We start from the raw sequence: 10,988 nt of genomic DNA on the forward strand, positions 1-10,988 counted from the left end.
TCACGGACTTCCTCGAGCAGCTGTTTTCGGGGAACCACGCGGAGGCCCGAAACAAGGCAGTTGGGGTCAAGTAGTGATTTGGCAGCGAGGTGCGAAAGCAGTACCAGCAAACTCAGACGCGCTGATTGTCACCGACTCTTTGGATGGGCATACTGAGACGGTACAAATCTGTGTCTATAGTTATTGGCAGTTATGTCTCAGCCAAGCGCTTAATAACGCAAATACATCAAGCCGCTATCTCCACTGCCTGCCTCACCCTCCGAATCTTTTGACTGAAAATCCCACTGTTGCTCCTTGATTAATGCGTTAACCGGGGTGACTACTGCCTTCAATGCGTAGCTATCCATCCATATCCCCTTAGACCATCGGCAAACGAAGCTGGAGGCTGCAACCACCGTGAAACCTGTTGACAGTTTTCCAACTAACAACGAATCTTTTGAGGGAACTCGCATCTCCGGATGCGGTTCAGGCCACAGAAATCCAGGTGTTTGAGGACAAAGTTTAGGTAGACGAGATTTTATACCAATGGCAGCGGCCAGCATACCCTGACGCACGACTTTCGAGTTGTGCCAGTCACACGGTTAACGACCACAAGTGATGTGTCCAGGAGGCCAGTTTTTAGTACTGCACTGTACTGTTGAATGGAATCCAGAAAGTGTCCCTTGGCCCACGAAGTGTGTAGAGCCGGTCAGACAAAATATCTTGCTCAAGGATATTAAACAAATAAGCATATCTTTTCGGATAATTCGAAAATCGGACTTTATATGATCAGTGACGTGAAACACCTGGCTCGCGGCACCAATGCTCTCGCTAGCTGATTTAATTAGCAATCACTCTCAGACCTCCGGTACGGTCCCTTCCATGAAAGTTAGTTGAATACCATGGCTGTCTTGACTTGGCATATAAACACATCTTCACTAAAGCATCTGGTAGATAATTTACGCGTAGGCGTTTTCGATGTCACGGATCGTGAAAAAAGTGGCTAGTCAATCTGTGTCTTCTGTATTTTAAAGAGTTAGCTGAAGAGAAAACTTCAGAGACACGACAGTACCACCCATTGAAAAGAATCTTCCCGAGTTAATCCAAAAAAAATTAAATCCTAGATACGACTGCTTCTCTACAGGTCTACAGCTAATCAGTGACCAGCATGTTGCAATGCAGAAGGTACTACCAAAGTTGTCAAACAAACCCACCCATGGAAGAGATTAGTAGACGGATGGCGAAAAATTGATCTTTCAGCTGTAATATTCTTTTGGTGCATAAATTGCATGCACCTTGATAGCACGAGGGTTGAGATACCGTCAAGTTGCCTATTCTTGGACAGGATTGGACATGAACTGAGAATAGAATGACTTGACATTTTTGGGCTTTCAGCGTGAGCTATTTTTCTGAAAGCATCAAAATAGATGTTCCTGTCAAGATTACCATATCATAATCGGATGATCGGGACAAATTTTCTCCTCCAGATCAAACGGCAAGAATTGATGCAACACTTGGTGCTCGGTCCTGATGGAGCAGTGCATTCAAATCGTGCGGGCGAAGATTTTCCATGGTCTAACATGAGTACTGAACAGATGTGGAAGCACCTGAATTTCGTCTGCAGAAGGGAACCAGCTCACATCAGGCGAAGACCCTGTCAGGAAGATAGTTTGATGTAAGCCGGCGTTTCTTCATCAGAGGGAGATTGCATTTCTAACAAATGAAAGATTTCGTTCTCCAAACGGGCACCACTGTCATTTTCATCGGGGAACACTTGGCCGTTGCAACTGGAGATTTCGCAACCAAGAAGACTTTGGCAACTATTACTTTGGAGTTGGGATGAAATGTTTATTTGGAACACAGGTATAGGACAACCATACCTCAAACGCAAACTTTCCGATAAGATATGATGTTCAGCGCCATCATCACCGTAGATGTTACAACGGACTGCGATGTCATTTCTGGCTGATGTAAATTATGGTCTCTAGTCAAGGTTAGGCGAAATAATGTTCGCTGATAGCAACAGTGGTACTGGGCGTTGGTGTTCCATCGATTAATCACTAAAGAGAACTACGTAATGAAAGGAACGAGTCTGACACTAGCTAGCCACGAATAGTGAAAGACCCACACCGAACACTAAATTGGACGACCACGACAGAAGGCAACAGGAATGAGCGCCACCGACGCCAGTTATCAGCCACGCTATATCATATGATATACTACCACTTCAGTCAGAGTACCCAGTGTTTTGAAAACTTAGAAGGGTACTTTACAGTTGGACTGTACTAAATGGTAAACAGGAACCTCTGGTTTTGCACTGTCATAATCAGCGGGACACTGGCCAACTGCTCAGAGGCCTATCAGACCTGAATGCACTAAAGATCAAGTCACGAGTTGAAGATGTACCATTACAATTTCCGAAACCGAATTTGGGTATTAGGCTCGGTAGCGAAGTTGAAGCCAGTCGTGCAGATCGCCGTCAAGTGTCACGATTTCCGACAAGGATGAAAAAGCCGTACAGTGCTTCTGGGACCTTCAGCAGAGACTAGCTCCACTTAAAGGACGAAGACTCCATTGAAAACTCTACTCGGACACAGCGAACCGTTCGGCTGTTCAGCTTTTCCACAAACGGATTGTGCACCGAAGTGAATTGCTGTCAGACTTAACTCGATCAGATGTTTTAGTACAGAATTCAACTTTGATTTGGATAGGCTGGATGCAATCGCCCTATAGTTTGCGGCACAGGCTTCACACAACCGTATTAATAATGCTTGAACGATGCGGGGATACAACGGTTAGAATTACCAAGTTTTACTATTAGATTAAATTCAGCATACAACATGAAGTTAACAACAGGTAGGAGGATGTATATAAGGATACAGTGATGAAATAATGCCGTGCGAACCACAAATGAAGTTGGCAGCAAATTCATAAACATTCAACAGAAGAGAGACAGCGCAAGCGAATTTTTAGAGCATCTTCTAGAAGATGGTCTCGTAAACTCCACACAGCTTCCGTCACACTGGCATGATGTGCATGATTTTGGGGATTGGCCAAGAAGTTGCCTGCCAGTTGATTCATGGCATTCGAAGATAAGTTGGGCGCTGTATCAGCGGACACGGATAGTTGATTACGCCAATCACTCAAGCCACCTTGCGCATTCTTCCTCAGACGGTTTATGTAACTGACAAAAGAAATGTTGTTACGGCATCTTCGGCGAATCAAGGAAAATTCAAAATATAGGAAGCCCTTTGCACCACCCAAAAAGGTTACACAAGACATACGATAACACTGAGCTCTTGTATGCGAAACCAGAAAAAAACTAAGAAATTGCACGATCGGTTTGTTTCCAGCTGGTGAACTGACCTAGAGCAAATACTTCCTCTTGTGGGCACCTGTAGTTGCGCTTTATCAAAAGTCAGTCATGATTTTCTTCAATTGTTGAACTAAAAACTATGTGCACCACTTCAGCAGAGTGTGACGTTGAGGTTACCTCACGACCACAACTTAGGTTTGTGATCATGAAGGACGCCGGTACTATGTCCAAGCAGCGTTGTTCAGCTGTAGCACCCTTCCGGTGCCTAGCTGCCATGCCACCCGAAGGAAGCACGAGGGCCGGGATACTGCCAGGTTGCCCAAGCGTAGACAGGGGAAGTCGAGAGGCGGAGGTCGGATTCGAACTACGGACATTCCGGTCAGTAAATTCGCGTTCTAACCACTTGGGCCATCTTGCCCCAAGCAGCGTTGTAATCGAACCGTGATTGAATCCGGAACATTAGAAGAGACCTGGGAGCTACACTTGAGCTGAGCTTGAGTGGGGATTCGGTTTCTCCAAGAGCTGGCGTTTTTCCCGAAGAGCCAATTTCGATGGATTATTACAGAGAGAGACATTTGGTACGCGATTTCCGCCGAAACTACGTAGACAGATCGGATTGAACAAAAAGTACTGATGGTGTCATCTTGTTTACAGTCAAGCTCACCAAACAAACAAGCAGCCTGGACTACCAAAATTTCGTTGAAGTGAGGTCCCTTATGATCGGTTAACGCACGGTAGCTACTGAATGAAGAGGGGCTCGCAACCTTCAGTATCTCCACTGTTTATCAAGGTCAGTTACGTATGTCAGGAAATACATGTTTCTGTATTGGTATTGCACAGTACATGAATCAATTAAGAATAGCACATATCAAAACTTTGCCTCGTCGAAGTATTCAATGCGTAAGATATGCCGAAACGATAACCACGTTTGCAGCAAAGCCACAATTAACTCCGTCTGGGGTGGTGAACTTACCGTTGATAAATCTCAGAATGCAATACACGGGAAGTTCGCGGGGGCGTTGAGACGAAAATCGGTGAGGGCGGGCGTAAATGCTGTTGTTGCGATGGCGGATGACCGGTACCAACGTGTCCGACACCAGGTACATTTGAAGGCAATGAAGCCATGGCTTGGTTCACGTGTCCTGGGGTTGGAGTGACTGCCAAAGAGCCTGTCATGGTGTTTGTTACCACCTGCTGGTGAGAACCGCCGGCTGTTAAAGCAAAAAATAACCTGAATGAAGTCACCAGGTGAATAGGGGTAATTGTTAGAAATCACGTCCCAATGTCTGCCTTGTGTTCGGCTTTGCAGACTCACATGCTACTGGGTGATTAGTAGATCACAAGTTGGTTTGCCACAGGTCAGAAAGGCACGGTCGACCAAGGCTCCTTCTACCGAGGAATTTTTGTCTTACTGTTAGGATGAGCCAAAAATATAATAGTTGTCGAATCAAGGAAGGACTGCAGTCATAAGTAAGACAAGGAGCAAGTGCATATGAGAAACAATTGGCCAGGATAACCAAGAGGCGGTGCCACATGAACCATACCTTGCTGAACCATGTGAAATTGCTGTTGTTGTTGTCCCATGAACTCAGTGGCACCGGATGGCAGTGGATGTAAAGCTCGAGGGCCGCACGACACCGGGTTCACAACGGAGACGTTCGAGGGAGCTTGTAGTGATTGTGCTGTAACAGAGCCCACAGATGAGGAATGGGCCCCTGTGTTTGAAGTGGCCAAGAGTATTTGGGTACCATGTGGAGTTGTCGGAACACCTGGAAAAGAGGTGTTCGGAAGATGGCTCGCTATGGAACTGACGACAGCTGTGACGGCACCGGGAGTGACTGGACCAACTGTGGATGCCACTAGTATGCGCTGCTGCTGGTGTGGGTGAGGCACAGAAGGGTGATAGTACGCCGCCTGTGGCCCAGCAGAACTGAGTGAAACTGCAGGGACCATCGTGCCCGGTTGACCAGGTAGCTGGTAGACCACCTAGATTGGATGGGTAGTTGTGCCGATTAGCTAGTACGTGGAAACAATGTGACCTGACAGTAAAAAATAGAGCCTGAATACATTTTTGCACCGTGCAGATTTGCGATAAACCAGTTAGAGACAGAACAACGATGCAACCGAAAAGCAGAAGGCAAAATAGTACCCGGAATAACAGAAACGCTGGAAAGGTCCATTAAAAAAAAGGAAGATTTCTGGCGAAAAAGTGAGAAAGTTAACGATGTGGCCTACATGATGAGTTCCGGCTGGTACTTGACAGGCAGAAGACAGCGCTGAAACAGGGCCAAAACCAGGCTGACTGTAGGTAGGAGTGGCAGTAGCAGCCGGGATGTGAGGATTTTGAATTGCAGGCGGAACAGCTGCATTTGTTGTAGCCGATTGGGTGTGAACAATTTGAATTACCTGTCCTGATGGGGTTTGGTAGAACTGCATAGTAGCACCTGGAGTAGCAGATGCAGACACACCTGGGACCGAGATGTGACCTGGTGTTGGTAGACCGGGGCCAGGAGTCCCTGGAACAACTTGGGATGGTATCGAAACAGGGGAGCCAATGAGAGGAGGCATTGTTCGGGGCTGGCCGACAGGAACATTTTGTTTCGAATCCTGCGGCATAACAGCTTTTGCAGCAGCCAATTGCTGTTGTAATTGCAACTGAGCACGTTCTTGTTCCTGAGCCTGGGCACGTTCCTGTTCCTCCTCCATTCGTCGTTTAATCAGTTTGGCCTTGCGCTCGTATAAATCTCGCTGTGCAGTGGACATTTGCCTCCACTAGAACAACACGACAACGAATGAACATAGAGAGCCAAACAAAAAACAGAGTGAAATATGAACATTGTAGCTGGGAAAATCCTGAGCAATAAAATAAAGCACTCGCAGCTAAACCGAAAGTAGACGGTGTTGTTCACTCTAGTGCATCAGAAACGCAGCAGAGAAAGAAGAGTTTTATGGAGAAAACTGACGCACATTCCCAATATAGGTACCCATTCTCAATAGAGAGGTGAATATTTTTGGATAAGTTTGGTGTTACGTACAGAGCCACATGAAGGTTAGCAAACATACGAGCGCATGAGTAACATGGCACAATCATATGGACAACAAAGCCGCGAACTTAAGCCGGTCGAAGGGTGGGCGACACTAGCACACCTGAATGAGCGTTATGGAAATGCCCCCGGACCAGCTTCTGCGGTCCCCTAAATCAAGTAAAATGAATGAGCTCATAAATGACACAACAACCAAACAACTTGTATGAATTAACTTACACACCCTTACCCAGAAGTTAGGAATTTGCAAAACTATGAAAGTCTCCCATGAGAACTGGGAATTCCACTTAAAGATGGTGATTCTATCCCTGAGCTCAGCGACCGCACGGAATCATTACCGATGTGAGCGATTTGGAGAGGAAAAAATGCAGCGTCTCGAAAGTCGATGACAATTATGCATCACAAGCAACTAAAAATTCCATCACTGGTGATCACGAGAACAAGCAGCAGGACTTGATTCGTAGGAGATTAAAGTCTGATAAGCTCCCGACAGGGCTGATATTGTTCCGGTTCTTACAGTGAAATAAATTTCTTTGTCAGGGTAAGCGTGAGGATACAGTACCAGTGAAAAATGATAGGAGAACGCAGGCTGAAACCCTGGTGGAGTCAGTACACCGTAACAACCTGAGTGATGTGATATCGAAATAGTGACGGGCTGTGAAACTAGTTTCAATTAGAACTGTTATCCTCTCCTCATGAACGAAACTGAAATAATAGGAATTCCATTGGGTGTGTATGCGACTAAGTCCTCCGGTGTAATTATATCCTAGGGTTCCAAGTAACAGATAGCATGCTGAGTTACCAGATCCAAAGTTTAACGTCTATGGATAGTCAAGCCTTCTCGTGATTCACTGAGAAATATGCTACAACCTAGGCACAGGAATTCATCGGTGTCATCAGTTTGTTCATTGGCAAGCACGAGGTCTGAGTTTAATTATGCTAATATTTATTCAATGGTCACCGCACTTTCAAATTTTCACGTCAGACTCCACTGGAACTTCCTCCCCGAGGCCAAAAATCATACGATTCTGAAGTGAAAAGTGCGAGCTTTGAGCCTGAACACCAATCGACAGACACTTGACTTAATGGGTCCTAACCAAGACGAGACACACAGCCGCTTCTGTTTTTCATGCCTTTCAGTTGTGAAGCAGGGAAGGAGGGTGAAGTACGAAAGCAGATGGAACATCAATGTGACAGATAGTTTGATAGCTGTTACCGATCCTGAACAAATAATGTGTAGCTTAACAATTAAAATTAGCCAGTCGCGTTTCTGACGGAGAGAGAAAGAATGATCCTTTTTATCATTTCCACGAAGTCGAAATCGATAAAGGTTTCCGTAAACATCTACCGTATGAACTTCGTCAACTGAATTCGCTGCACAAGGGTCGCCTCATGTTCCAGTTGCGACGATATTCGAGATATCGCAGTATATTTTCATAAAGGAAACTACTCACAAGGTTGCTGAAAACTTTTCGACAGCCCACGACCGGTTTCGCCCTTCTTGGGGCTCATCAGGTAGGTGGTACAAGGGTCTCAAGTTTTAAGTAGGTGAGTGTGGCATGCATCTTCAACCAACTCCAATGAGACGAATAAAGGAGACATGTTTTAGATTATAGGTCAGCTGAATCCAAGAGATCAGAAGTAAAAAAACGGACCAGCATTAGCTGCTTCCAATTTCCCAATGCAAACGGGTCATCAAATAGATCTACAAGCCTCATTCTGAGTGTTTTACAAAACCGCTGTCCTTCCGTGAGATTCTGATAATCAGCGTTCAGCAACGAGCACTGTGTGCATGAAAAGTAGTTTTCCAGCAGTTTAGTTGCCGCGATCCTGATTGACTGATTCCAACTGTCTGCCAGCCGAACACTAAACCTCGCTCCATATGTAATCTGCCCTGACAACTAAGAACAAAATAAACGTCAACTCCAGCTATGTATTTCGCTTTATACGACCAATAGAAGGGACCAAGTGTCCTGACCAACGAACCCGGGGGAGACTTTACCGCTGTTTTTGGCTACAGTACAGCAATTAATCGTACTGTGGGTTTCTCAAACTTCTTGACTGACAAGCGAGGTATTGAAAAGTGTTCAAGTATTTGAAGGAAAGCAGCGAGAGAAAAAGCCGGCCTAGCGAAAAAATATTTCCCGAAACTGTGGAAAAAGACAGCCCGAAAGCAGTGACCCTATACTGCAAACAAACTTACCATTTGTCCCACTTCACGCGAGATCTCTCCAAATGGTGCGTCACGACGTTCTTGCAACAAACGCTTGCGAACTTCACCAGCATAAAGCACATACCCAGAAGGGGGCTTTCGCAGCTTTCGCTTAAAAGAAAAGGGGATAAAGCACCATCAATCATTGTACTGAAGAGTACTGAAATGTGAAACAAAGCAGTGTGCGACTGAAGCACTAACTGGGCTAACTAATCAAGATAGCTGTTTTCCGGAACTAGGAAGTGATTTCTTCGGCTAGTACGCATTCTGGGGATAATGCTATTGATGATAATGATATTGATTCCTTTCGGAGGAAATCTGCAAATCTCTCACGGAGCCGTGAGCAGGTCATAAAGCTCGCTCATTGAACCATTTCAGTTGCTTAGGCGGAACATTCGATACTATATTCGAGCAGCAGTGAATTGTGGGTCGTTTGAGGCGCCGAGCGCCGAGTCCTAGTAGTAAGCGTTGTGGTTAAACATTACAAAGTGTATGTTAGCAACAAGTTGCTGCGAGCTATGGACGCGACAGTCCATACACGACCAATCTATTCAATTACATCGCATGCATACACCATGTATTGTTGTTCACTTTCCGAATAGTCTCAAAGGACACAAAATAGGCCAGTCAGTCTTTATGGACCCTCAGCATGAATCAGTCTAGAAGAATAAAAATAAGCATTTTCTGGAGGTCAAATTAACCGTGCAATCTCTAGTATATTTGAAGCAACAATCCATAACGCCAGAATTTGTCCACAAAAAACTGTTCTTAGCGAAAGCAATCGATCTAGCACAGATATCATGAACACAATTCCGGGCCTTTTTAAATGAAATTGATAAGTCGTTTTGCAGAAAATGACACGTCCACTTGGGTTGGAAAAATCTGACTCAGTAGACTCAAACAACATAGTTTTTGGCTATCCTGCTTGTGGCGCCACTCGGCAAACGTCTCAGTTAAAACGTTTGAGTATTCCACGTTTCGTATTCTCCCAGACTGCTGACAAGTTTCGAACGACCTGAAGGGTTCCAGAACATTGTGGAAGATGTGCTGGGTGTTTAGGAATAGAAGCATATTGCTTACGCTGTTCCCAAATACAGCGAGTAAAACCGATGCCCTGAATTTGCACAACATGTGTACCCAAAAGGTGCATGCATTGGTAGTATTGAGCGTTAGCCACCATTCTCAGCTGGCGACTGTCTATGCATTTTACAACGCGCCACCCATGGCAACAGCTGAGGGATCATTAGTCACAAGATAGTGGAAAGATATTGCTGTATTAATGACGGTGCATGAGCTACTACAAAACTATATTACCTTTTTACGAGACCTTTCCGAGCCTTCATAGAAACTGGTGTCCTCATCTGCTTCATTTGCTTGCACAGCAGGAGAGAGCCCCGGCTGTGCTCTATTGAAAGAAGCCGGGTCTGGGGACCCCGTTCTACTCAAACCATCTCCGAGCAATTTGGCAGCATCTGGCATTACGACTGAAGGTGGTGCGTTTGTCAAAACAGGTGTAGGGTTTCCAGAAGCGGCAGCGACGGCGCATGTCAGAGCGGTTGAAGCAGGTCGATTAAGCTGTTCCTGACTAAGAGGTTCCGTAGACGCCTTAGCCAGAAGCGGCGAAGCTTCCTATGGGGATAAAAGTGTAGATGCATAAGATGACCACATAACACGGTTGTATTAAGTCTGTCAGTTAAATAGAAATCAGACACGTGAGCTTACTTTTCGTGGGCAGATTGGTTGTGGGAAAAAGAAGAATTCGTCGTCAAAGGCATCTGGAGATAACTGGAAACGCTGTTGAACAACAAAGGGAGATGTAATGCAATAAGTTTATGATCAACCAAGTGTTAACATGCCCTGAAGAAAGATAACAATCACTTCTAGACGATAAGATGTGCTATCCAATGGACCCACTATAGCTTTGATATTGGGTGACCAAGATTGGACCTATCAGCCGACCACAACCGAGGAAGACTGTAAATTCCCCTAGGCAGTGGTAACAGAAATGACAGATACTTAGAAAACAACTAAAATGACAACCAGAAGAGACCATAATCCACGAATGCAGCGACATAAAACCGATTTGCTTTACCACGCCACCAATGAAAAGTGGAAAACTTCATGGGCAATGGCAAGCGATTCCGCTCAACACGCAGATTATATGTAGAAAAAGAACAGTGTGAAGATTTGACAATGCGTGCGATGACGGGAGGAATCCCGAGATGACATAATCAGAATAAACTGGCAGTAGAGTCATTCATGATTTTCAGATGTCAAGCCCCAGGGAATGAAATTGCAATGCAGGACAGCACCAGCTGATGCAATACGCCTTTGGAATGTAAGACGGCCGTTGGGCGATTCGACAACAAAGTACACAGTAACCTGAACTGGAAACTTTTGAAGTTACGGCTTGGCATAATTTCACCATATACGCACC

The 10,988-nt window shown here is 45.3% G+C and overlaps 1 protein-coding gene across 1 annotated transcript in view; it reads right to left on the reverse strand.

The window, feature by feature from the left end:
• Positions 1-209: 209 nt before the first annotated feature.
• Positions 210-10,988, reverse strand: part of T265_05798 (hypothetical protein) — a gene marked incomplete at both ends in the record, with an annotated part of 52,116 nt that continues 41,337 nt past the window's right edge. The window contains 8 exons of the mRNA XM_009170892.1: positions 210-545; positions 3,473-3,659; positions 4,269-4,506; positions 4,840-5,281; positions 5,531-6,067; positions 8,543-8,662; positions 9,866-10,180; positions 10,274-10,336. Of these exons, the coding sequence (XP_009169156.1) occupies positions 210-545; positions 3,473-3,659; positions 4,269-4,506; positions 4,840-5,281; positions 5,531-6,067; positions 8,543-8,662; positions 9,866-10,180; positions 10,274-10,336 (2,238 nt within the window). The remainder of the gene's footprint in view (positions 546-3,472; positions 3,660-4,268; positions 4,507-4,839; positions 5,282-5,530; positions 6,068-8,542; positions 8,663-9,865; positions 10,181-10,273; positions 10,337-10,988) is intronic.

This window comes from Opisthorchis viverrini (assembly GCF_000715545.1).
Source record: "Opisthorchis viverrini unplaced genomic scaffold opera_v5_114, whole genome shotgun sequence".
NCBI classification, from domain to species: Eukaryota; Metazoa; Platyhelminthes; class Trematoda; order Opisthorchiida; family Opisthorchiidae; genus Opisthorchis; species Opisthorchis viverrini.